Below are 27,922 nucleotides of genomic sequence, written 5' to 3'. Positions count from 1 at the left end.
AAAGAAATTTAATTCGGGAGTCCCACACACTCACACTTAAACCTTCAGCAGCTTGCAAACAACCAAACATCCAAAATCCGTTTCAATGTTTATTACACTCTGAACCAAACAAAGAAGTAACACCTCTGCTAACAGAAAACCGAGCTTTATTTCTTAACCATCTTTGTATGCGAACATGTTTGCTACTCTTCAGGGGCAAGATATGTCAAGCATGTAATTTTAGCTTGGATTCCTTCGCAAGCGCTTCACAAAACATTTACTGGTTCTCTGTCGTATTTGTAGCCACTTCTGAGTGGTGTTACCGCCTTCTCCCCTCTCCTCTCCCTCTTAGCGAGCCGTACGTGAGCGACCCCATCCTGGCGTCGACGCTGGGCATCGCCAAGGGCCGGGTGTCCCCCCTGGACCTGATGCGGGTGGAGACCCCCTCGGGGCCCCTCTACTCCTTCCTCACGGTGGGCTGGGGCATCATGGCCGACATCGACATCGAGTCGGAGAAGCTGCGTGCCATCGGCGAGATCCGCTTCACCCTCTGGGCCTTCTGGAGGGTGCTCAGTGGGTGCCACCTCTTTCGTTCCACGTCTGTTTGTCGCATGCTATGAGGATTGGGCGCAATGATTGAAAGTCTGAAGTGTGCTACTCCATTTTTTAAAGGGGCCGAGAAGACAAAATGCAACTTTGTTTGATTGAAAGAACTATAGCCTTCGGTAACGCACTCGGCTCCACTCCAGCCATGAAACACTAACCAAAAAAACACCAGAAATATCGAACAGCTTTCCTGCTTTTTTGCTCACTCTATCTTCGGTGTCCTCTTCAGTCTCTCGGGTATCTTGTAGCGCGCCGCCACTGAAGAGAATGTCTTGCGCCGTCTTGGCATACCACCCTCCCCCTGTCACTTTCACCGTACTCCTCCTCCACTTTCCTGCTCCTTCTATTTCATCTATCTTTCGAGTCCTCTTCGTTCGCCCAGTAGCAGTGAGGGACGGTGGTGCTGTGAAACCATAGGAGCGGGCACTTAAGTGCTGCACACTAAATTTAAGACTGTTTGTGTTGTACAGTAAATCCCGCTTATATCGAACACGGATATATCGAATTATTGCCTATATCGAACCCTTGTATATTTATGGTAAAAATTACATGCATTTAAAACTTTTTATATTGACCACGATTTTGCTCACAATGGATATATTGAACTCTCCCGCGCGGTCGCTCTCCTTAGGTATGCGGTAGGCTTTCCCGCAATACATTGGCGCGCGGCGGAGGCGCGGGTGTCGCTTGCGACTCCCGCGCGAGCCCGGGCGCGTCCAAACCTGCCGTGGCGGAGTGGACTAGCTCCCACGCATGCATGTCGTTGGAGCCGAAAGCGCCACATTGGGCGCTGCGGGCTGCGGTGTCACCGAACTTCAAGTCCGCGCCACTCACTGCGTGAACTTGCTCAGTTCGCTGGGTTCACCGTTATTCGCTTGTATCCATGCTTGTCACCACTCTGTCGAAGACGCCGAGGACTCCGTAACACTTCCAAGCATGGGCGAAGCCGTCGCTGCTGTGGCCCTGCTATGGCGAAACTGCAGTGCCACTAAGGGCAGCAGTCTTGTGCTTGTTGACTGTTTAGATACCGTGGAGCAAGCAGTCACCAGAAACGCGTTGCGCTTCAAGAAGCAGGCTACACTCGCGCAGTTCTTCCGGCCCAATTAATTATTGCTTTCTTTCCGAGAAAGTGTCGTATCAATAGTGAACTGCAGGGTGGTAAGAGCTCGGCGTTAGCTCGTGACTCCGTCGGCAAGATTGCTCTCATATAAGTTTTTTTTTTTTGCTTCACTTTCTATATGGAATTTTTGCTATGTTGAACTATTTTACAATCCTCGTGCTGTTCGATATAAGCGGGCTTCACTGTAAATGCAAAAACACCTTTCTGAACTGCTTCCTAAACACCCTTACTCAAGATGACGCTCAAATTGCTCATTCCATGCAAATGTCTTCAAAGCCTCCGTGGAGTGGCAGCAAGGTGAAATGGTGTGAAGGTTACGGCGCATCATTAGGAGTCGCGAACCTAGGCATGATGTATGTCTTCATCATATGTCCACTGCAGGATGAAGGCCTCCCTTATAAACCTCAAACTGCTCCTACCCTGTGATGTCCGAATCTGCTCTTTGGCCCCGGAATTTTCATATCCCTTCATCAAGTCAATTGTCTTCCTCTATTTCTGGCTCTCAATAGCCACTCTGTTACCTGGGTCGTCCGCCTCTCATCAGTTTCTGCATTACATGCCTGGCCTAGGTTCACTCCTTAGAGCTATGATGCCTTACTCCCGAGTTTGCATCCAAATTCAATACACTTGCTTGATATCCACAAGTGTTAGTCCATCATCCTTCTTTCCAGGGCTCGTTGGGCTTACCCAAGATTTCTTTTGAGGGGTTTAGTATAGTAATAATAATAATAATCTTTATTTTCATCAATACAGTTAGTGGTGAGGGTGTGGGAGCAAAAGCGAAGTCGCTTGACACAGCTCCCACCACCCTTACAGCTGGCGGCGACAGCAAGGCGCAATGGAGGGCACACTTTTACATCAGAACATTTTAACAGCGGAGCTGTTGTTACTGGCCAGAAGTTCGGGGTTCGTGCGCGCCGAAAACAACCCCGCAAGGAACGTTATCACGTAGGCGTTGCGCAGCTGTCGCATTACCCTCTCTACAACAAAAAGACACGTGATAGCGGCCACCGCAACACTCGAGAGGAGTGTGCGCATGCACTCAGTGTCATAGGAGAGCCATGCACTCAGTATAGTACAAAAGACCTTGCGCACGCATGGTCGTGGAAGTGGCCGTGAACCGAAAGGCAGGGCGTGCTACTGAAAGTACCTATGTATCCATCAATGCTCACCTACAACAGCTCACGATTCAAGTCTTGCGCATAAGTGCAAGCTTCCCTAGATTTTTTTTATATCATAAGGCCTCAAGTTTTTGTTCCATAATTCATCACTGGCAGTATACATTGGTTACAGAGACATTATGCGGAAAATGTATCAAGGCATGAGGATTTACAATTCAGGCCAGCCAGTAAGGGCTTCATGAGAAAGAGTGATGCTCGAATACAGGAGCAATGTATGACAGCACCCCATAACAATTCAGAGGCAGGATCTCTCTTAGCTGAACAATAATTGCACCCCAATAATGTCACCAATGCCTGTCCAAAACAGCTGGATGCAAGCATGCCGATCCCACAGTCAGTGCTCCTAGCATTTACTGTGGGGTATTCTAATGCTAGTAAGCCAAATGACAAAAACAGGAAACAGAAATATTCTACTCCCAGTAGAGCATTAGATTTAGAAGGCTGTTAATGAAGCTTATTTTGGAGACACCAGAGAGAGTGACACCCGGCCAATGTTAGAAGTGAACTGATATTTATTGCAATAGAACTACTGCTTGTTAGTCCAGCAACCAGTGTTGCCGGACCTAACAAAAAAAAGCTGAAGTTGGGGGTTTCTGCAGCAGTGTCTTTGGGCTACTTTTTTCACATATTTCATCCGCCCTTATCTGTGATGCTGTGCTCTTGGCTGTGTGCAGACCTCCGCACGTACCACGGCCGGATATCGTACCTGCCCGCCACGGACAAGCTGAAGAGTGCCAACGGGGTCGCCCCACAGCCTCAGAATGGCAGTGCCACGTCCCCGAAACCCAAGCACTCGGTGTCGGGCATGGGCTTCAGCGAGTTCTGCGCCCGCAATGAGCAGGGACGCCGACTACGAAGGTGGGTGCCCTGTGGGCTGTCCTTTTTGTCAGCTATAAAGGGATTACTAGCGCAAATTCTAGTCTGGAGTCTCTAGGCCATGTTTCAGCCACTCTCGCTGCATTTAAGTGACTTTATTCAGCAGAAAAATCAATCCGAAAGTGCTGTCCTCCTCTCTGCATCCTTCTTGCCAATTTCCTGGACGCTTTGTATGACGTCAAAACAAGATGGCTTGGCTTGACTGTACTACTGCACGGCTTGCTGACCCTCTGTCAGAATCAGTCGGCTCAGCGCTTAGTCAGCTGGCTGCCGGCGGGTCGTCGCAATTCGTTAGCTCAGTTGAAACTAATCCACGACACGTGTGTGCCTGGAAAAATGTGCCTTTAGTCTGTTAGTTTGTAGGCTGTATTAATTTAATCTCTAATTCCCAGTCACTCCACACAAGCGCACATGCAACGCCTCGCTGACTGGTACGCTTGTAGAAAAATCTAAGGCCAAATAATGGCGGGAGAAGAGTCAGCGGAGTTAATATAGGTACTATAGAATTAAAATCTGCCGAAACATTTATTGTACAGCGTAAAACCAAGGTGCAGGAAGCACTTCTTGTGCTGGGTGAACTACGACAGCGGTCACCAGTACTACCACACATTTTCGGATGGTTTTGTGCAGTCGCTAGAGATGAGATATTTGTGGGAATTTGGGGGACGGTTACTGCATGAGCGTTATTCGAGAAATAGGCATCTAAGCTGCTTGAAATGCTAAAACTAAATAAAAATGTAAACAGGCTATACAATATATACTTGAGACCACACTAACTAAGACCAACTAAGACCACACCAATGGACTTAGTGGTTCACCACATCCGCTGCAGTTTGCAATTAGTTCTCCATCTCCCCTATAGATTCAGTAGATAACCAGATTGTAATGGCATCAGCATACAAGCCATGTTGAACACACGGTATGTCGTTTCGCAGGGAATGAAGGCTGAGCTGGGTGATGTTAAACAGCACGGGTGATAGGACTGCTCCCTGAGCTGTGCCGCACCTACCCAGAGGAAGCAGATCGGTGGTGTGGTCTCAGACCTTGAGGATGTCTTGTTTGTTGGTGAAAAATCTCGGACGTACTGGTAGGTTCTTGCGCTGCAGCTTAGGGAGTAGAACACGAGAAGACAGGCTTCAAATTAAGAAATCTTTTAAATTTCAGGCTACACAACATCAGCAGTGATGCAATAGAGGTCAGCACTAAAATCAGTCATGAGTGTTAACAGCACCATAGCATTCAGGTTATGCGACCAACTGGAACCAGAGGCCCCGCTACAATCGCACAGTTATGTTTTTTGGTGGCAGCTGCCGACCGTACAAAAAGATTCTGTAACATCATAGAGGCTTTACAAGGAAGTGTTTAGAAAGTCACCACTGTTCCATCTGTTGTCTTTAACATCCAGACCATTTGTTTGAACTCTATGAAAAAGTTGGTACCATTGTTATTGGGAGAAAGCAGTCTTTTTAATGAGCCAAGTTTGAATTTTCTCTTCGTGGCACCTTTAAAATACAGTGAACACAAGTTACAGAAACTCCTTTTGCCTTTTTCCTTGGCCGCAGGTCAGTGAGCTCGCCAGATGACAGCTACACCAGTGGTCCTGTGCCTGACGACGAAAAGCTGGACAATGGAGAGCAGCAGGCGGCTCCAGACGTGGCCGAAGGCATGCCGGCAGAGCTCGAGCTAGTCGCTGACTCGACTGTCGACCGTGTGCCGGGGCCCAAGGCGCCAGTGCGTAGTGATTGTGGCCCTCCGTTATCTTGCTGCTGTCCTCTCTGCGCTAAGACTGTCTCGGCAAATGAAAAAACTGCAACTGATAATGATAGTAACAATTCGTCTTTATTTGTTATTGGTGGTTACATTACAGGGATGAAATAGACACTCAGGGGTAAACTGTGGACTCGAGCAGCGCAGGACAGGAGCGGTTGGAGGTCAGTGGGAGAGGCCTTCGTCCTGCAGCGGACCTCAGTAGGCTAATGATGATGAACATACAGAGAGGGAGATCCCACTGCAGGGTGACCTCATGTTAGTAATAGTAAAAAACTGATATAAGGAAGTACTGTCGATGCAGTTGTACGTACAGTCATAAAGGCTAAACATGATAAACAAAGCGTATAAATGATGCACGCTTTTGTGACAGAAAAAAAAAGAGGCTTATATGCACTTACAGGCCTCTGTATAAGTGCATGTGCAGGAACTAAAAATGGTCGGACATCACTGCGATATTGGCCTTGCTTTAATCCTTTGGACTCTGTAACTTCTATGCACTTTCCGGTCGTTCCTGTCCGCAGCCATTTTGGCAGTTTACGGCGCCATGAAGAAAAACGGTAACTGCAAAAAAAAAAAACTGACAGGATATTTTTTTTCGTGCATTCTGCTTGCAACTCCTTCACCAATATTTGAGCAGTGTGTGAAACCGCTCGAAGCATTCTCTTCTGTGCCGGCCAGGGTTGTTACTGCAGGTTTTGCAGATACTAATTAGTTTCCCTCCTGCCTCCTTTTGGTTTCCTACTGCTACAAGCAGCACAGTCCTTGCTGCTTCAGCGTGGGAGCTTGTAGATAAAATGGCTCGTCCCAAATAGCCTCCCCTCGCACTACATATGTGCAGACGGGCCCCACTTTTTGGCTTGAGCCCTCAGATCACCCACCAGCTGTTGGATGAGGTTGCAATGGTACTGCAGGTTTCGCTGCTCTTTCTCTGCATGATTCTGCAGCTATGTGAGTCTCCAAACAAAACGATTGACAATGGAGACCTCTTAATGCCGGGAAAAAAAATCTTCTGCCGCCTAGCTGCTCATTGTCTTTTGACAAAATGCGTAGCTCAAAGAGCAATGATCGCCTGGTGCTATCTCCACCGCCGTTGTGGTCTTCGTCACTTGCTTTTGTCAAATCACTGTTATCACTACCTGATAGAGGCATGCAGTTACCTTCCTCACTGAAGTCGTCATCGCTTTTGTTAAGGGGAGACGTGGGTCTTGAAATGAACTTTTTTATTATTTGGTCTGTGATAATGAAAATCACTGTGCATATGTGTTTTGTCTTCCTCATTTCAAATATGTAATTAGTTTTCAAGTGGTATAATTATTTTTTGAGTTATAAAGAAAACACTAGAGCCTAATTAAGTAATTTCTTACGGGCCTTTAAGGAACTTTTTATTAAATTTTTCTTAAAATAAATGGTATGGATGTGTAGCTTGAGACCTGTCATGCATGCTGAAGCTATTTATATTCCTGTAAAGATAGTTGATTGGATAGAATTAATAAAATTATGCCAAGTACAGTTTTCTGAAAACTTAATGACCTCTAATTATAACTCATAACATTTATTTGAGGCAAAATGAGCCAATTAAAATAGCTTCAGCATGCAGTTCATTTTATCCCGATTTCAACGGTATAACACTTGTAGAAATCCTTTGAAAAAAACTACCTCAAAACCCCTGTAAGGCTAGGCACATATGCAAAAAAAGGGAAGCTGAGAAAATCGCAGTTGAAGTTTTACTACAAGTGACAGTTTTATCTATTGAGCATATGAAAAAAAAGAAAGGTTCTAGAATGTAGCTCGCTTTTCGCTCAACAAGAGCATACCAAGTTTGCTGAAATCCGTTGGCGGGAAAATTATGAAATCCTCTGTCTACAGATGGCACCTGGCAGAAAAACTGAACAAAAGCAAAGCCAGAACGTTGCTTCAATTTTTATGCTGTTGGCAGCGCGCCGTCACTCTTTGGCGACTAGGGCTGAGGTGCCGATCGTGCACCACAGTTGTAAACGTTTATTTTGTTATGTTACTGCTTCATTTGTAGCAATCAAATCGGATTTGCATCGCGTGAAATGAGTTGCAGCGAAGGGGCTGCTAACGGAATGCCCGCCACTGTTCTGTAACGTGCATGTGCTTGGCTAGGTGGGATAACCACGTTTTCGGTCTAATCTACTCGTATATCACGTCACTAACGCACATTGTGCTCAGTGCGAGCATTTATAATTCCCAAATCGCTCATCTATATGGTAACCTGCCGACGAGGAAGCGCGCGCCGGAGTGCGGGCCGAACCGCCGCAGCATCGTTGATAACAGAATGAACACACTTCCCTTGCGACGTCGGCATGCGGCATCCTCCTCTTTATCATTTCTTTTCTTTCTATTTGCTGCTGATCGAAAGATAGACGCAACTTAGTGCCCCCGCAGGCGTAATCATATCGCTACGCTATCGTCTCGGCAGCCCGCGGGGGCGCTAAGCCTACCTCCGTCTCGGCGCCGTTCTCGCGAAAAGTCGTCGTCAGACACGCAGAAAATCGTACTCCAGGCGCTTTTAATACTGCTAGTTCTTCCTTTCAGTTATCGATAGACATATTTACTTTATTTTTACGCCATGCGGGGCTTTTGCCGGTCCTCGCATAGATGAATACATGAGCCGTTGCACTGTGATGAGAGTGCCGAGCAGACGACCCACGGCGCCCAGCCAATGAGGTTGCGCCCTGCGGTCACGTGCAGTCAGTAGCCAATTGGGCGGCGCGTTCCGTCTCTTTTCTACCCCGGTTTTACTCGCAACCAATGGACGAAACGGAGTGGTTCTGGCAGGGAATTGAAAACGAAAAGACGCGCTTTCGAATGAGACCAAGATGGACGCCGTGGGGCATGTAGAACCCGAGGGGCGAGTCGTCGAAAAAATGCTATTTTCGCGTCGAATCTTGGCCGATTTTGGCGGGCGTCGGTGCTATAAATTGATATTATGGCTCAAATACGTACTCCTGGGTCTGGATATTTTGCTAACCGGTAGAAAAATAGCTCTACTTTCCGAAAATGGCGATTTCTAAAAATCGATTTTTTGGCCAAATTTCGGGATTCCAAGACCCGCGTCTCCCCTTAAGCGCACCCACGCAGAATGCACGCGATGAGGAAGCTGCCATGCTTCTCAGCGGACAGTGTGCACGTGAAAGCGCTCCGGAATCTAGAAGGCTCGTGCTGAACATTGTGCTGCACCTGAGTGCAAAAAGAAGGAAACTTCAACAAAGTTCACTCATCCCTCAAAAGATGGCGCATCATGTTTACAAAGAATGTGTGCACAGCGCAGCGAAAGAAACTGCAAAATTTAATCTTAAACACCCAATCGGGCATATCTCAACAACGGATTGCTATGGCTGTTTTACGTTGTCGGGCATGGCGTGACAATGGACCGCGAAAAGTTATTGTAGAGGGAACCACTTTGATGGCGTGTTCTGATAGCATTGGGTGGCCTATGCCGTGTGGAGGTATGGTGACACGAGGGGCTACAGAGCCAACCATGCTCGACCTGCTCTGCGATAGTGAAAGATGCTTAAATTCACTTAGAAAATAAGTCAAGTACCAATGTGAGATCGCTTATTGCAAAACTGAAGGGGTAGGTTATATTGTGCCTAGTTACAAGGGCTGCTTGCTTATTATTGAAAACGGTTTTTCTGCTGAGGCACGGTCCAGTTTATTTCAGAGCTACAAAAAAGGGCTAGTTGGTGTAGTGTTATGCTGAGCCGTGCTCAACGTCGGGTCAAAAGAAGTGAAAAAAAAGGCATTCATTGAAATGTAAACCACCAGCTGTTTCTTCAGTTTCGATTAACTGTACATATATTGACTATGATTTAAAGATAATAAGCCAAATGATGAAATTGAGTGCAACTTGTGAGGAGCTCTCTTTGAGTGCCAGGTATCGTAGTATGGGACGTATTAGTGCGTGTGTACTGTGCATTGCAAACTGCTCTGGAATATGAAGGTAAACGCAGCTGTTGCTTTGCTTGCTTGTGAGGCACTTGTTGCGCGCCAGCTTGTTTAAGAGCCTCTCGTTAGATAATACTGACATTGTAGACACTGGTAAGCAACAAATGTGTGCTTCAGTGACTATATGTAAGGCAGAAACTTGGGGTCTCAGTAAGTGGCTTGTTAGCAAACTTACACCAGTCAAATGTCCCATGGAAAAGGGATTCCTAAGGGTCACACTTAGATATAAGAAAACAGCAGCATGGATCAGGGAACAAACTTTTGTGGAAGACATCCTCATTTGAATTAAGCGAAAGAAGTGGGTTGGGTTATCATGGGACACTAAATGGAATGGGGGAAACCAAACATCCAATGGAGGATGGAGGAATCAGCTAAGGAAATTCATTAGCACAAGATGGGATCAATGAACTCACACTAAGGAAGAGCTGGAAATCTTTGGGAGAGGCCTTCGTCCTACATTGGACACAAGCAGACTGATGATGATGATGATGTTTGGGTTATTAGCCAGACAACATATAGGCATGTAATTGGTAGGGAGTGTACCAAAGACACTTTAAAACCAAGTGTACTGCGTGTTTTGCGCATTGCAAGTGGCTTTGCAACGGGAAGGTGAACAGTTGCATTGCTCACATACCGGGCATCTCTTGTGTGTAGGCTTCATCATCATCACCATCATCGTGATCATCATTGGCCTTGTTGTGTCCACTGCAGGACAAAGGCCTCTCTTAAAGATCTCAAGTCTATCGAGTGCTAGCTGAGTGAGTCCTTGGCTGACCCCTGTTGTGTCTATGATCTATTGGCAGCCTAAAATTTATTGACTTAAATTTACCCCACATTTTGTTATTTGAATTTCGCTCCTCTGCATTTCCATGGCAGCACGTGCACTAGTGACTGAGCGTGGCTCTCACATGCAGGAGCCGACGCTGGCACCGCCCGAGGGCTTCCCGGCGCTGACCGACCCGGTGCCAGACACGTGGACGGTGGAGGAAGGGCGTTTCATCATCTGCTACTCGAGCCTGCTCAGCCACCTGGGCACCAACCTGTACTTTGCGCCCGAGGCGCGCCTGGACGACGGCATCGCGTGGCTGCTCCTGATCCGGGGGGACGCCTCGCGCCTCCAGGTGCTCAACTACTTCAAGGCCCAGGAGGCTGGCCAGCACGTCGACCTGCCCTTCGTGCGCCTCATCCCCGTGCGGGCCTTCCGCCTCGAGGCCTTCACCGACTCCACCATCGTCGTCGACGGCGAGGTCGTCAAGACCAACGTGAGTGCCGTTTGTGGGTCGGCTTACTCGCAAGTGTGACGATGACGACAATTGCTCTCTTTTTACTGGAGCAAGGTCACCAAAGGGCAAAGAGCGCCAAAAATATTCGCAGGCTTATTAAAAGCGGTCATTTATTACAAGTGATCATGATCATGTACGGTGCTCAGCACCCAGTTTGCGTGATGATTATTGCGGGGAAAGGTGCTTTGAAGCACATTTGAGGTACATTTGTGTTGAAAGGTCACTTTTGTGAAACCTCGTCTTACTGGGGAATGCTTCCTGTCAAAGAGTGCTTGGAATTGAGAAAACACTGTGTCCTCAAGACCTAGGTACAGAAAGCGTTCGCATTCTCATTTGAGTCTTGAGCGCACTAAAGAGTGACCACGTGTGCCAAACTACCGCACTTTTCAGAACCCACTGTACATGATGGTTAAAGTGGAGAAAGGTGCCTAGATTTTAAACACACCCATGCCCCATGAGTACTGAAAATAAAGAAAATGCAGTAATCACAAGTGCGAGATTACTAGTATGTACTGCATAAAGCGGTATATAGGTCAAGCTTTTTTTTTTAATCCACACAGAAGTAACCCCCCGCCTTATATAGCGGTCGCTGCCAAAATATAAACTGTTGTCTGGGAACTAAGCGCAAGGGTAGGGCTTTCAGGCAGCGTAGTTCGTCACCATCACCCTCTTTGTACGGACTGCTGTCCTCTCTACAGGCCTTCTGCATTTTGCTTTTCTCAAGTTATTGGTTTTTACTTTGTCGTGTGTGCGTGCGCCCATGTCTGTGTACGTGTCTGCTTTGAGATCAGTGGTGGAACTCGCCGCCTGTTCACCGCTCCATGTAAGGAGAAAGTGATAAGAGTTTTCCAGGGAGAACGAGACTATAGTGGCCAAGTGCCCCAGAGAAGGGTCGTTCCATGCCAAACGTCCCAGCCGTAAAGTCGACGTCCACGGATTTCTTCAGTAAAAATTGTGGCTCATCCTTGCAGCCCACAATGCTCCCTCGAAGTATTTTTGTCCAAAAATTTATTTCTTTTTGTAGCCACCCTTTTATCTCCAGCGTTTAAAGGAAACTTAGGTCTGTCAAAAAATTCACTAAAAAAATCACTTCTTTTTCAATCTCCACCATTATTAGAAGTGGACATCGTGTTGAGGCCCTGAGCTGCACTATGCCGCATTTTTAAGAGATTCTTGCTTCTTTCGCCCTCGTTACACCATTCATAAAACACAGTGTTGTGCATTTTCAAACTGTTTTGGCATATACAAGCACACTCTTTAAGCCAATGAAGCATTTTACTGAATTTTCACCGTCGTGAAAAACTTGTAAAAAATATATCGACTCAAAAAAAGGACAAATGCGAGAAAACATTTGTCAAATTTGGAATTTTTTTTTTTTTCCGGCCCATATTTCCCCCTAAATTGTGCATTGCTGTGCTCGTAGTAATATTATCAAATACAAGGCATTCACTAGTACAAATCACCGCAGTTTATTTCTGGAATTTTTAATCAGAACAGTTTCTGTTTTAGCAGAGAAACAAATTTTTGAATTTGTACACCGACACTTCACCACATTGTTCCACAGAGTGTATGCTCTGCACGGCATGCGCCTCCTGCCTTTGAAAAAGACGCTCGAGCCAGCAGCTTCGCACTGCAAGATTACCATTCCATGCAATTGCATTTCACAGCATCAATACGGGAAAAGGGATACTTCACCTTTTGGAGGGAATACCGTACTTACCCGATTCTAATGCGCACTTTTTTTCCGGAAAAATAGGTCGAAAAATCGCATGCGCGTTAGAATTGGATACAAAACCGAAACTGCCGAAACAGCGGAAATTTCGTCCCATCCATCGCCATCGCCATCTCAAGATGGCGCCAAAGCTTTTAGCAACGATTTTTCTGACGCAGGAAGCATAGGCGCCTAGGCTCTTCTATCGGCCTTCAGACAAATCATCAGATTGTTCCACTTGTGCGCTTGATAACAGCAATGGCAGCAGCAGCTCTCATGCATTCAAAACAAGCGGTCGGCTGAAGCGTGCGCCTCTGGAGAAGCCTGAGGGATGGGCGTGCGAGGCGTGGGCCACGATCCCATCAACCATGGTTGAACGTTCGTTCAGAAGTGTGGCACCGCGAACGCTCTTAGGGGCACCGAGGACGGGATGTTGAGGTCAGCGGAAAGCGACGAGGAGTGAGATTACTTCGGGAAATAAATCGCCGGTTTTTCTCGCATTCGTTTTTCTTGCTCACAAAGTTCCGTGTGCGTTACAATCGCAGGTGCAAGTTTTTTGGTTTTTTTTGCCAAGAAAATCGGGTGCGTGTTAGAATCGGGGGCGCGTTAGAATCAGGTAATTACGGTAGTACAACAAGGTAGAGCTAGCGGTGGTGCACCCATTCTACGGGTACGTGTAGACTCAACGGCTGGCTGGACATCAGACGTGCATTTAAACTATCAGTGTATGTGACTCCCACTCATCTGCTCCCCGCAGCCACCTCCCCGCTGAAGTGACTCTAAGCTCTCCGCTTCCAAGCGCACCGGTGGCGCCATTTCACGAGGCGCAAGTGAACTCCCCATTGTTGCCGTCTTATTGCGTCAGTAAGCTGCGCGGGTCTCGGAGCGCTGCCGCGTACCGAGTCGGGATAGCAGGTTTCCACAAGTCCCACAACGTATGCAAATGAACTTGTTCAACTCAATGACTCTGCCACTGTGCGCTTCCTAAATTTTTGGCGTACATAAGGCATACCACGCATGTAAAAATGAGTGCAAATTAGTGCGATTGCCTATGGTTACTGCGTGCGGTGTGTTGCTAACTGCTGCTGCTTTGCAGCCTGCACTCACTTAGCATCATACTTGCTCATTAGTTCAAGTGCAAATGAGTGTAAATTAGTACGCCCGTTTACTACTATCGCTGTGTGTGACTTGCTGCTAACTGCAGCTCCTTTTTATGTCTGTCCTTCAACAGATTTTGCAGGCCAGGGTTCTACCATCCCTCGGTCGAATCCTCACCTTCTAGGATTCGAAGAGAGGAGCAAAGCCTGCGGAGTGCATCGCTGCCAACTAAGCACCCTCCTCGGACAACGCCACCTAGTGGGAAATTGATTGAAATTTGTTAGCGTATGTTATGTTTTCTCACCGGAGACGTTGCATTGCGTGAAATCGTTATTTTACTTCACCAGCTGCCGACATAACTGCCTCGGGCACATTCCTGATATTGGGACCGTGTGTGCTTGGCGAGTGCAGTTTGAAGCCAGGCAACTTTGGTTGTGTGTCCACAGGGATTGCGATTATTTGCTGCGTGCTTTTTATAAGGGACAACCTACACGTAGATGTGGATTTTAACAATCTTCATTCCATGCGATTCGTGGACACGCATTATGGGTAGGTACATCACGGGTTGATGGCTTGATCAATCACTTTGCATGGTGTTTGAGCTGTGTACATTTATTCCAGAAAAAACGGGAACAAAGCGCCTCCCCTTTTTTTCCTTTGCTAGTTTTCACGTTCGAATCGTTTCATCTTGTGGTAGCCTTAGATACGTTTGTGATGTGGAACACCACCCTGACCTCTCGTGACTGTGATGCGATTTCTATCCCAGCGATTTCCAGAAGTCTTCCATGCCATTTAAGGGGTGCTCACTCTTTTCTTGTCTCTGTCACCACTGCTACGAGATTTCTAGCTGTTGTACTGATAGGCTCTCAGCGGTACCACATGACTCCCATGTATTACTTTTCCAAACGTCGGGCATTGGCCGTCGCATCATTCCCCGACGACTCTACTAGAGGATTTTTGCTAACGTGCAATCTGTAATGTGCAATCTTTGAACCTTATAAACATGTCTCTGACCAGCGCTTTATGGCGCAGTATTTGCCGACAAACGTGCCAAGGGCGATCTTGTTTCGTGCTAGGAAAGTCGCTAGTTGGAGGAGATGGGAGCAGTTCTTACCAAGATTCTGGCAGTGCTTTGTGTACAAAGCTCGATGTTCAGAGCGGGTGGTCTTTAAAAACTCTCACGACCATGGTGCCAGCAGAGCTGCCGCCCTTACCTCAAAATATTGTTCATCGACGCTACAGGCATTTTCCTTGACGTAGGACAACGAATTCTGCTACGAACGTATTTGTGTCAACGCTTTGCTGACGTGGAAGATAGGGAAGAGTAGACGTGGCACACCTTGCCGAAGTGATCTTTCGGCAGCGCTTGCGACTTGGTTGCTATGTGTACAGGGCGGGGTAATTGTGCATGTAAGATATTTTTCCAAGAGAATAGGTATCTTTGCGCCTCCCTTCGCCTGTACTGTGAGGGGCAGTGGTGATAATCAACAGCAAAACAATATTCAACTGTGTACATACGAGCGCCATTTCCGTGCTACTACGGTGCCTTCTCGACAAATCATGTTTGCCCTTTTCCGTGCGCTGCCATCGCGCCATTGTCGTGGGCAGCTGTGTGTACGTGCGGACAAAATAAATAAATTCAGCCCTGCTTTCTTGTATCCCTCTCTCTTTGCCTCACGCTCACTTTTCAGTGTTAATGAAAACCACTGGAAATTAAAAACCTCGGGGGATGGTTTAGTACAAAGGCACTGTAATATGACTTAGTATAACACTTGATGATGCTTATAGCAGGGGACATGCAAGTCTGTAGCTCACAGCACTGCTGTACAAATTTGCTTTATTCAGTCTCTAGCGCTCCTGAACTGAGGAACCACACTCACATTGTTGTGTAATAAAGATGTCTCTCTCTCTCTCTCTCTCTCTCTCTCTCTCTCTACATCTGTTCTTAGCTATCGTGCCTCTTCCTTCAGCTGTGACTCTGGGCAGCAGCGCTTGTTGACTGCATAGGTTTTGAAAACTTGGGTGTGGCACAAATATCATGTGCAGCTGACATGGGACCTCCATAGGGGTCACGAGTCGTAAAACTTTCAAATGCCATCGCACACACTTGCACTTCTCTGAAGTATGAAGCATCATCAGGAGCAGTCAATGACAGGTTTTCATTTCATTTCATTTATTTGTCAGATCATATAATACAAAGGATCACCAGACTGTTTGGACCCGTAGCCATTGTTGACAAGTTATTGTCCTTAAATGATGGCACATACTCACGTGGAGGATTCTTTTTCTACAAAGCTGAAAATATCTGAAAGCATGCAATCAATAATAATAATAACTTTATTCACATTGGAGGCCTGTAGAAAAAGATGTTTTTAATGGCAGCTTGAGAAGGATGCAGGCCCCTGCATTGGAAACTTTAGGCAGTGGTTAGCAATTTTTTTTTTTAACAAATGCCTTTTGTTTGCCAACTTTCACAGATTGGCCAGACCCCCCCGTAGCAGGTGCTATGATGATCAAAGTTGTGAAAAACAAAGCAAAGATTAGCACGTTTTAATCGCAGTGCTTAGCTTTTTCTTTGAAGGGTTTCAAATAGTTTATTTTAAACCAAAAAAAGGATACAGACACAGTTGTGTATGTTGTCAATGTTGTCAAGGGGTCCTGTTGTTGCAGTTGTAGTTCCAAATCAAGGGGCAGAATCCCGAGTTGTATCCTGTTCAAATGTATGAATTTTGAGACTCGGAAGCCACAGCACAGCTGGAATAGAATGAACACTGGAAGTGGCAGGGCCTCAATGCTGCCTCTCTCGCAGTGCTGTTGAAATAAGGTGCTCTTGAGTGGGACATAACTCGGAATTCTGCCTGCCACTAAAATGATGAATGCGCCATCTGATGCGCCTAGAAGAAGGACATCACTTGGTTAAAGCTGTATCTTCTTGTCAAACAACAGGTACACTTGTACGCTCTGGTGTTGTTGCCAACACAGGTGTTTCACTCCATGCTGCGACAGGCCCACCAAGCTAAAAGAGGCAAGGCCAGTAATTTTTGTGCAGTTGTGAATTGGGTTCAATGTCACTCTGCAGTAGGAGATGACGGCAATGGTTTGCCAGAAATTGCCACTTGCCACGGGGGCAAGTATGACAGCAAGGTTCAGCGGGGAGACTGAACTCTGGTGCAAAGGCTACCCCCTGGCAACAAGCCAAGGCTCTTAGAATCCACTTGCAGGTGACTAGAGTTCATGTTGAAAGGAGAACCTGGCACACCACCAACTGACCCTTGTCAAAGCTTCTGTGAAGGCAGGTGCAACGTGGCAGTGATGCACAAGGTCAGTGGCACATCTGAACCGCAGCAGTGGACCGAGAAATGCCCCCACCAAAAGCCTTCTGATCTAGCACTGATAAGCTCATATAGTGCCTACTAGTTTATATTTGTGGCCATGCTCTAAGAAAGTCTAACCTCCTAAAAGGTTGCACTGTCTCAAAAACACATCATTGCTCCAGAATCTTCATGAGCGTTGATCTCCTTGCATAAGCATCCCAAACTCCTCACAAGTGATCTGGGAGGCATGCGAAACTTTGCTGCCTTTTGATCCATGGTCTCTCTTATCTGCCAGTCTAGAATAGTTACGAGCACTTCGTGGGCAGTGCAGATCTGCTCTCGCAATACAACTTCCATGGGAAGACAAAGATACGGAGCTGCTCTCATTAGTTCTGAGCAGTACAAAAATATAAATGGAAGAGACCACAATTCACGCAACCCAAACACACCTGTTTCTGAGGTTGTCTGTGCTACCCTTGCCTGGTCCAGGACTGGTAAGTGGAAATGCTTCGTCTTTAACAAAATGTACAATGACCTGTGCCGACCACCTATCCCCTGGCACCCTATGCTACTTGGTATGGGAATGCCAGCAATCTGTCCTCATTGTCGGTCCCCACCCACACCTAAAAGCAGTGGCTGAGCCAACATTCCAGCTCGGACCATGCGGCGCAACGTTCAGGCGTCGCTACAGCCCGGGAAGACAACCAGGACCATGTCATCCTAAACTAAGGATACCCTCCACAGGGCTGGTGCCCTTACCATTGGAATCAAACTAGCTTGTTTCATAAAGTGGTTTCTTCGTCTATCTCCGTTGCGCGGTAGGGCCGACCATACTTGGGCTTTAAGGGCTTGCAACATCTGCGGTAGGGCGCGGCTTCCAATTAGCCACGATGAGAATGATGGTGACCGCAGCTCGGATTACCCCCTCCTGCAAGCCATGGCATTGTGGGCATGAGCTACTAATAGAACTAAAGGGGGCATGCTTTTATTAGACCCTACAGTTTTGGCCAATCGCTGTGTGGGTACGCTCATATGTAGCGGCGCAGTGGTGAGTACATGCATGGTACGCACCATAGAACCGTCACCAGCATCACGAGTTGTGCGTTCATTGCGCTGCGCATGGCCAAATACTGTGCGCTGGTCTCGCGATTTCGTAGGAGAGATAACATGAAGCAAGAGTTACCTTTGATTGAATGCGCTCCGCCGCATAACTCGGTTCAAACTCCCGGCACCGCCATCTTACATCATCATTATCATCATAACTTAAGAATGTCTTTGTGGTATGTTTAACCTTTATCAGAATTGTTTGTTTCAGAGCTTTTTGTTTATTGTTTTGTTTTGCGCATTTTTTGTTGTTTTGTTGGCTACCTTGACCATTCAGAAGGATAATTTCGACTTTGACGAAAATCCAGAAACTTCACGGGAAATTCGGCTCTGATTGGCTGCGCTGCGTGACGTCACGAGCGAGTCACCAACGCGAATTTCCGAGAAATAGTCGGTTTGTTGCAGTGGAAGCCCCCCCGCCCATATGCGCAAGCGTAAGCGTCACAAAACAACACTTTTCAATGATCAAATCCACTGCAGTCGTAAGCAACCACCAACTTTGAATACGAACCTTTACGACTGCAATAAAGACCGCTGTTCAAACGACGTTTTCTCACCGTAGTCGTGGCCTAGTGGTTATGGCGCCGGCCGCGACTTCGGGAGGTGGCAGGTTCGAAACCCACCGCCGGATACCCAACCGGTAAAAGTGGGTACAAGCATCCGCCCCGGCCCGCGGTGCCCGGGCTTCCTTCAGGGGTGGTACGCTTGGGAAAGGCTCCGCTAACTCCGCTTGGCGCACTGTTTCGAACGACTCAACCTGTTAAAGGTGGATCCTAGAAGTTTACATGCCCACATGTTCACTCACCAGCAGCGAAAGCAGCAGCAACAACAAAAAAAGAGAGTGGGGCCGCAACAGTAGCGGAGGTTGCGGCCAAAGCGCTCGCGGAGTCTTTTTGCATTTTTACAGCGTCTCCGAAGTTTAACGTGCGTGGATAAATCGTCGCAGACCGGAAATTTTTAGCGCCCATGTCCAGGGATTTATACACGCCCCCAACACCCCCCCCCCCCCCAGAAGGACTTTGACATCCCCCCCCCCCCAAAAAAAAGATTCCACAAGCACCCTGCCTAGGGATTTATACACCCCCCCCCCCCCCCAACATCCCACCGACACCCCCCCAAAATCGAAATTCTGCATAAACCCCTGCCCATGTCCTAATTGTGTTTCCTTCTTGAAGGGGTAATCTCGTGTGACAACTGAGCTCCATGTGCAAAAAAAAAGAAAAGAAAAGAAAAGGACCAGCAATTTCGCAATCAACTATTGCGAAATTTCAAATCTTCAATGGTTTTTCACTTTCGCTATGGTCTTCCGGCCAGAGTTGCCCCTTTTTGCGAAAAAGAAAACCTGCAGCGATGGAGGGGAAGGATTAAATTTCACAATAAATTGGGGGAGGGGAAATAGGGAATGGCAAGGGAATTTATAGGGGAGGAGGAGGAAACAACTTTTATTGTCAAATGGAGTGCGCCAAGTGCCTGATGGGGTGGCTTCCTCTTCACGGGTTCCATATGCTTCCAGGGCCGCCTGGTCCCTGCGGATCAGTCGGAGCTGGTCTTCCAGGGCGGAGCTGGAAAGCAAGATCTCCCATCGCTCGTCGACTGTGAGGACAGTAGGGGGATTACTCATGGACCGGTATAGGGGGGGGGGGGGGGGGTCTTTGGAGAAATTGCACTCTCCTGTGACGTGCTGGAGGGTGCCTAGTGCATTGCAGTGAGAGAGAGAGAAAGAGAGAGAGGATTTTATTCTTTTGAGCCCCTTGCGGGAGGCCCAGCACCCAAGGCGTTGGAGTCTCAGCGGTGGGCCTCAGCCGGTGCCTGTGTTGCCAAGCTCCCTCACCTCAGCGACCCGTGTGAGAACGGCCAAGTCCCCCCGGTGTCCCGTACACCCCGACACCCCGGTGCCCTCGTGAGGGCGGGCCACCGGTGCCGGCGCGTCCAGAGCCAGGCGGACCAGCCGCAGTTGGATCTCCGGGTCGTTGCTGTGCAGAGCTGCCTCCCAGTCGTGATTACTCTTAATGAAAGTCGGTGGTGCCTTCGGGCAAGCCCAGATTATGTGTGCGAGTGTGACTTTATCAATCTTGCATCTTGGACATTGGTCGGTATCTGGTTATATGCGGCTGAACAGTTTGGGGTGCGGGTAAGTATTAGTTTGTATGAGTCTGAGTGTGGTTGTCTGTTGTCAGATAAAGTGGCGGGAGGGGTTAGGATATTGCTGACGAGTTTCGCGGTAGTAGTGAAGAATGTCGCTCTGTGTGAGCAACAGGTGCCAGTGCAAGCTGGGAGAGACGGGTCGATCGAATGGGTCCTGGTTCGTGCATTCACAAGCACAATCGTGTGCCGCCTCATTGCCTTCCATCCCAGCATGTGCCGGTGCCCATGTGAGGTTGATTTGCGGAAGTGGGTGCATATCGGGGATCGTCCGTAAAATTGCTAGCGTGTGAGGGCTTCCCAGGCCGTTCGATATAGTGCGATAGGTGTCCTGGCTGTCCGTGACGATGGTGCCCGGGGTTCCGGAGTCCGTTATCCGTACTATGGACAGGACAATGGCGCATTCCTCAGCAGCCGTATACATCCGGCGTTGGAATGGTGCAGGCCGTGAAGCTGGTCTCTGGATAGTTGCAGGCGACCGCGCAGCAGCTGGGTCGTTAAGCATAAGGCGTAGCGTCAGTGTAGCATACGTTGGACTGCTTGCGGAGTGTTTTGGTTAGCTGCCGAACTAGTGCTTGCCTTCTCTCTGGATGTAGATCCGGGTTCATGTTGCGAGGTGGCGGGGTCGCGTGTATGGTTGAACAGTCGTCGGTATAAGGCGCGAACGTCAGGGGTTCGTAGCGGTATGGTGATCCCCAAACGCGTGAGAAGCGTGCGACCTCCAGGAGATTTCGCTAGACGTTGAATGTTGAATGTGCGCAGTACGCACTGCTTCTGTAATTTCAGCAATCGTATTGTGAGCTCCAAGAGCTGAGAATAACGCCGTGGAAGTGGTGGGAGGGAGTCCAAGGGCCAGCTTATAAGCTTTTCGGAGCAGGGCATCGACTTTCTGTGTCTCCAGCTTTGAGAGTTCAAGGTAGGGTGTTGCGTACGCAAATTTAGCAACTATAAATGCGCGTACCAGTCGGAGAAGTGTCCACTCAGGCATTCCCTGGTAGAGCACTGCACGGGCCCGGGCCGGCCCGAAAGCCCGGGCCCGACTCGGCCCGCGGGCCGAGTCGGGCCCGCCCGAAGTCGATTATCGGCGGGCCCGGGCTGGGCTCGGGCTTGAATTCATAGGCACGGCCGTTAATAGGGCCGACGTGAAGTGTAGGAAAGAGCATCAAAATGAATATTCTTGGTTTATTGTTGCGCGCTTCTTGCTGTTATTTGTACGCATTGTTTTAAAAACGTGTTTTGCTAGGTCTGATGGTCACTATACTGCAATTTTATTGACATTTCTTGTACTGCATCAAGATTTTATATTTTAATGTATAACATACCAAAGATACGATTACAAGGAATGCCCAAGAGGGGAATGAATTAATTCAGATATCCTGGAGCTTTGCACCTATGTCTATGTATGTACACGTGTGTTTTAGATGTCGCACCAATGAAAATGCGGCTGCCGTGGCCGGAAACCAAACTCGCGTGTCAGAGAAACACCACCGCTTAACAACCACTGCAGGTGAAGTATTTCAACGCGCGTACGTACATACTCGTTAATCAAAATGCGGATCAAAAAATTTCAGCATTACCATCTTGTGGCCTAGACAACCACGTGAAGTTGCCAAGAGTCTGGTAATCAAAGGTTATGATGTCTCTCGTGCAAGAATACGAGCTATTATTACGCCGATGTGGCGTGAACTGCAGACGGTGAAAGCTAAACTACGTGCACTTTTAAACCCTTATTTGTGCGTTTCAGTTCATGACGTGCTTGTACAGACTAGATGCTCCGTCTGATCGCCGGGAATATAATAAACAAACTTGCTTCAGCGTCAAAGACTGGGCCTGGTCACACACGCGCGGGCCATCCCTAGGCCAAAAAATAAATTACCGGGCCGGGCCGGGCCTGGGCTTGAGATGGCGGGCCCGGGCCGGGCTCGGGCCAGGCTCACTTATGAATGCCCGGGCCCGGACCGGGCTCGGGCTAGGTGTTACGGGCCCGGGTTGGGCTCGGGCTTCGCGAAGCGGGCTCGGGCCGGGCTCGGGCATTAAAATCAGGCCTGTGCAAATCCCTGGCGCCAGCTGGCCACCCGGGCAAGCATTCGCCCTACCTGCTGGGGGAAGTGAGAGACGGTCTCGATCGTAGTTGTGTTCTTGTATATTTCTGGGTACATTCTATTCTGGAGACAGGGGTGGGGAATGGAGCCTGCCTGGATTTGTCTGTATATCTCTTGTTCTTCTCTAGTCAAGGAGTAGTGGGGGTGAGGGAATGTCTTCATACTGTCCCTGAAACACTTGACTATATCTGTGTAGCTGGTGATTGGTTGCTATCCTCTTACCTTCCCCTCGGTGGCCCGGGAGTTGAGCGCTCGGGCCTGTTGATGAGCATATTCGTTGCCCTCAACAGAGGAGTGGGCCGGGACCCAAACTAATTCGATTTTTCGTTTAGGAGGCGTAACTTTTTCGAGGAGTTTTAGTGCCGCGAGGGACACCCAGCCAGATCTGTTGTTCTTGTACGCAGCTTGTGAGTCCGTAATTATCTTTGTGACGTTAGGTTGCAGGAGTGCGAGGGCTATCGCCACTTCGGCTTCCTCCGAAGACGGAGTGTTGATCGATGCACAGGTGACCAGCTTGTCCAGCCCGGTGATCGCGACCGTTGCCCTTGTAGAGTGCTTGGGTAGGGAGGCGTCTGTGTTCAGGACAGTGTCGTCTTCCTCCAGGGTCCTGGAGAGGGCTCTTGCCCGGGCTTCGCGTCGTCCGGCGTGCCTTGTGGGGTTCATGTTGTTCGGTAATGGTTTGCTTTCCATCTTCTCAGTCCACTCTTCGGGTAATTGGCCGTGACGGGTATAGCGGCATTCTTGCCATCCGATCTTGCGGAGGACGCTTTTGCTCGCCTTGGTCTGGCTAAGGCGGACCCTTTGATTGGACAGGTGGGCTTCTATAAGCTCGGAAACTGTGTTGTGGACTGCCATTTGTAGTAATTTCGTCGTGGATGAATTTATGGGGATACCCAGGGCCTGCTTCGTGGATTCCCTGATTATTGTGTCAAGTTGTATGACGTCATTTTTGTGTCGAGTTGTATGACGTCATTTTTCAGGAGTTGCATGTACGGCGCTGCGCAGATGATTCGTGACGTAACAAAGGCCTGAACGAGGCGCAAGGTGTCCGATTCCTTCAGACCCCTCCGCCTGTTGGGCACTTGTCTGATCATGTTCAAGATTTGGTCTGACGCGAGCTTGATTTTTTTTATCATAGCCGTTGCCTTGCCGTCTGCCTGGATCAGGAGGCCCAGGATCGTGAGTTGAGGTACCGGGAGGATCCTGGTCCCTTCCAGAGTTATTTAAATTTTTTTCTGCTCGTTTCCCTGATGTACGTGGTCTAACAATAATCAGCTCCGACTTTTGAGGCGAACAGCAAAGGCCACAGGCCTTCGCATAGCTGTTGACTGCGTCAGCCGCTTTTTGGACGTGTCTTCCATTCATCAGCCGACTCTGCCCTCGCAGTACAGAGAGTGATGCCGTCGGCATACAATGCATGTCCCAGGCCATCAATTGACTCGAGAAGCTTAAGAAACGGCAGGAGAGCCATGTTGAACAGGAATGGAGAGAGAACCGAACCTTGCGGCGTTCCTCCATCCCCAGGAAGATCGGTTGGGATGTCTTCTCTCCTATTCTGATCTTGGCCGTTCGGTTGCTAAGAAAGTCTAGGATAAAGTTGTACGCTCTCACTCCGAAACCCGTGTTGCGTAGGTTGCAGAGGAAACTTTCATGCGTGACGTCATCAAAGGCACCTTTGAGGTTGAGCGGTAGTATCGCTCGCGGTGCCTGTTTCGTTGCCCGCTTGATTACTAGCTCGTTAAGTTGTACGCGAACATCTTGGGTGCCTATATAGGTGCCAAAGCCATACATTGTCTCCGGCATCTGGTCGGTGGCATCCAGATGTCGCTGCAACCTCTTGAGTACCATACGTTCCATGACCGCCCCTCGCAGGACGTGAGGGATGTCGGTCGCATGTTGTTGGCGAGGTGTCTTCCCAGGCTTGGGTATGAAGCGGACTTTTGCCTCTTTCCATTCCGGTGGAAGTTTGCCAGTCTCCCAGCTCCCGGTTAGTGTACTCTCTGCGGGCCTTGTCCCAGAGGTTGTTGAGTAACCTGTCGGTAATGGTATCGGGTCCTGGCACGCTGCCCCTATTGCTCTCAAAGATTGCCGCGACCAATCCGGTGTCGCTGAACGGCTTGTCTTTTGCTTCGTTGGTAGGTCCTGCGTAGTCCCGAGGTGCTATGTCGCCCTTCTGGTTTTCAGGTACTTGGCCTTCAGGTCGTTAATGAGTTCATCGGCACCGCCAGTATAGTTGCTGAGGGTGTGCATGAGGCTTCGATTAGCGGCACTTTTGCTGCTGAAAGGGTCGATCAGGTGACGGAGGAGAGACCACGTCTTCCTGGTAGACAGGGTGCCCTGCAGACCGTCACACACGCTCAGCCAGTTCTCTTTACACAGCTGGGTCACGTATTCAGCAGCTTGCTTGTTGAGTTCATGGATGCGTCTGCGAAGTTTCCTGTTGTGTCGTTGTTTCTTCCAGCGTCTGGTGAGGCTGTGTCATCCTTTCCAGAAGTGGGCAAGTCTTGCGACCACAAAAGGTGTCTGAAGGGTGGTCGCAATTTTCGGGGTGTATTTTGCTTCCAGCTCGATTTGTTCCTTGGCCCATTCCCCATCCGGTCTGGTGCTGTTCATGTTCTCATCTTCGTCGGCTGCTTGCCTTTGTCGAAGCTTAATTTGTCCCAGTCTGCTAGCTTTGCCGCTCCGATTCTGGCCTCGAACATGGGTCCCTGATCGTGATGAGTATATCGTGGTCCGACCCCAGGTTTACCCCTAGGCTTGTATGACTAACGTACGAGGTTCCCAGGGCGTCTAAACTTTTTTTGCTGCTGCCTATGAAAACGTTTAGACGATTGGGAGCCTCGTACGTTAGTCATACAAGCCTAACATTTTTCCACAGCGTGCCGCTGGAGCCATGCTACGGATATCCCGGAGTCTTTTTTCCTAGCTGTCTTCGTTATCAAACGGTGGCCGTTTGTTTTTTTGCGCCATTCAGTTACGCCCGGACGAGCGAAGCGCCGGGAGAGGGCGCAATTAAGTTTTCGCGCCGCGGCGTGTCCCTAAATCCTGGGCATGTTCGGACCGCGTTCGTAAGCTTGAAGATAATTATGCGAACTTTATGATGCAAAAGAGTAATTTAAGTGCGGTGATCGTCGCGCTGTTGTTCAAATTTTTAGTGCTGTGAATAACAAATCGGTGAGCAACCGCTTGTCGCCACCCCGGAAAGCTCTCAGCAGTGGGCGCAGTTTTGAAATAAGCTTCAGAGGGGCATATTTTATATTTCGAATTATCGATATATCGAACTTTTCCGGGATCCCCTTTTTTTATTTTTTTTTATTTTTTTTTTATTTGTGAATACCCTCAGTGTGAATACATTGAAGAGGGGAGTGGGGTACGAAATACAACAATAACAAAACGTAGCAGCGTAAGTACAAAATATGTAACAATAGACATTGTACAGTGGCTCAAATTGCACGTACATGCGATAACAACAGCAAAAGGTGTTTATACAACGCACGCCGCTTTGTTAAAAATAAGGTTACACAACGGTATTATGAAGAGCAGCATTAAACAACTCGGAATGAACGATTGCAGCAATGTCACGGGGAAGGTGGTTCCAGTCTTTTGACGTTGACGGGATAAATGATTTAGAAAAAGTTGTTGTATGGCATGAAATTTGGCCTACTTTGTGGGAGTGGTCAAGACGTGAAGATAGATATGACGGCGGGGTTATAAGAAAGTCGTGAAGGGTATCATGATAAAAGATTTTATGGAAAAGGCAGAGCCGAGCGATTTTACGACGCGTGGTGAGCAATGGCAGTCCCAAGTTCAATTTCATTGTAGACACACTGGATGCTCGCTGATAATTTGAAAGAATGAAACGCGCAGAGTTGTTTTGTATCATTTCTAGTTGATGAACAAGTATTTCTATGTGAGGATCCCATATCGATGAGGCGTACTCGAGTTGGCTGCGGACAATGGATTTGTAAAAAAGTAGCTTGATAGATGAAGGAGCAGACTGAAAGTTTCGTTTAAGATAACCGAGCATGCGATTTGCTTTGTTGGTGATGAAATCAATATGTTTTTTCCAGGAAAGATCGGTTGTTATATGAAGGCCGAGATATTTGTACGACGGGACTGATTCAAGAGCAATTTGATCCAGGTGATACGAGGGTGGGATTGTCGAAATACGTGAAACGCGCATGAATTTACATTTTTTAACGTTTAGCTTCATCTGCCACGTGTCACACCAGTTGGAAATGGCATTGATGTCACTTTGAAGAGCATGAATGTCGTCATTAGTTGTTATTTCTCGGAAAAAAAACACAATCATCGGCAAATAAATGAATCGAAGAGGAAACGCAGTTAGGTAGGTCGTTTATGTAAATAAGAAAAAGTAAAGGGCCGAGGACTGTTCCTTGAGGAACGCCTGATATTACGGGGGCAAGCGATGAGCTAACGTCGTTAGCTGTGACAAACTGTTGGCGATTAGTAAGGAAACTTTCAAGCCACTTTAATACGTTAGTTTCAATTCCAATATTGCGGAGTTTTAGTAGAAGTAACCGATGAGAGACCTTATCAAAAGCTTTTGCAAAATCTAAAAAAATGCAGTCTGCGAAAGAACGACGGTCAAGAATAGCATGAAGTTTGTGAGTGAATAGGAGCAGTTGCGTCTCACAAGAGAATGTTTTGCGGAATCCATGCTGGGATGGGTGAAAAAATGAGTTGGACTCGAGGAAGTTGGAGATGTGCGAATATATTATATGCTCAAGAATTTTGCACGGCACGCTAGTGATGGAAATGGGTCTGTAGTTTAAGGGTGAATGCTTATCTCCAGATTTGAACGCTGGTACCACCTTTCCGATTTTGAAATCATCTGGTAATTCGCCGGTGTCCAAAGATTGCTGAAAGATTTTAGCTAACAGAATGGAACAACATACATTGGTGTTTTTTAGAAATTTAGGACTTATACCATCAACGCCAAACGCTCCCGATGTTTTAATAGAATTAATAATCTTAGAAATACCACCGGTGTCAATTATTATTGGATACATAGGCACATACGTATTGCGGGGAAACTCTGGTGGTTGCGAACATGACGGCTTTGTAAACGAATCAGAAAACACACTGTTTAATACGGTTGAGCATTCTTTGTCGCCAATTGGTTCACTTTTAGGGCTTGTAAGAACTATTCTATTGTTTTCGGGGGGGTTGAGAACATTCCAAAATTTTTTGGTGTTATTAAGCAACATGCTTGGTAAGGTGTTTTTAAGGAAATCCTTTTTTGCGGTTTGAACCGCTGAAACATACGCTTCTGCAGCTGCGCGGTACAAAGTCCACCGGTGTTGGCTTTGGGATTTTTTCGCCAGGCGATACAAGCGTTTTTTTCTGTTTGAAAGCCGTCGAATATGGGCGTTGTACCAGGGCGCTTTAGGGTTGTACGAGATTACGCGTGCAGGAACGAAACGGTGGGTCAGCTCAAGGATTTTGTTTTTGACTAAACACCAGTTATATTCTACAGAGTGGTTCTCAAAACCTGTCAAATACGTCGTCAGGAAAGTGTGTAGCTCGTCATTGATTTTGGCGAAATCCGCGTTTCGGTAATCACTTAAAATTTTGGTTGTTCTAGTAAGCTTTTTTACTGGAATTGAAATAGAAAAATTCAGTAATGAATGATCACTCAAC

At 47.9% G+C, this 27,922-nt stretch overlaps 1 protein-coding gene across 1 annotated transcript in view; it reads left to right on the top strand.

Moving 5' to 3' along the window:
• Positions 1 to 15,254, top strand: part of LOC144138591 (sphingosine kinase 1-like) — a 98,005-nt gene extending 82,751 nt beyond the window's left edge. Inside the window, exons 4-8 of the mRNA XM_077670955.1 lie at positions 332 to 552; positions 3,561 to 3,744; positions 5,325 to 5,493; positions 10,419 to 10,766; positions 13,730 to 15,254. Of these exons, the coding sequence (XP_077527081.1) occupies positions 332 to 552; positions 3,561 to 3,744; positions 5,325 to 5,493; positions 10,419 to 10,766; positions 13,730 to 13,780 (973 nt within the window). The 3' untranslated portion in view covers positions 13,781 to 15,254. The remainder of the gene's footprint in view (positions 1 to 331; positions 553 to 3,560; positions 3,745 to 5,324; positions 5,494 to 10,418; positions 10,767 to 13,729) is intronic.
• The last annotated feature ends 12,668 nt before the right edge of the window (positions 15,255 to 27,922 follow it).

The sequence above is a fragment of the Haemaphysalis longicornis genome, unplaced genomic scaffold (assembly GCF_048455015.1).
Source record: "Haemaphysalis longicornis isolate Haplotype H1 unplaced genomic scaffold, Haemaphysalis longicornis Haplotype H1 scaffold_5, whole genome shotgun sequence".
Classification (NCBI taxonomy): Eukaryota; Metazoa; Arthropoda; class Arachnida; order Ixodida; family Ixodidae; genus Haemaphysalis; species Haemaphysalis longicornis.
The sequence above is the reverse complement of the archived record's forward strand: the minus strand, read 5'-3'. Positions and strand labels throughout refer to the sequence as shown.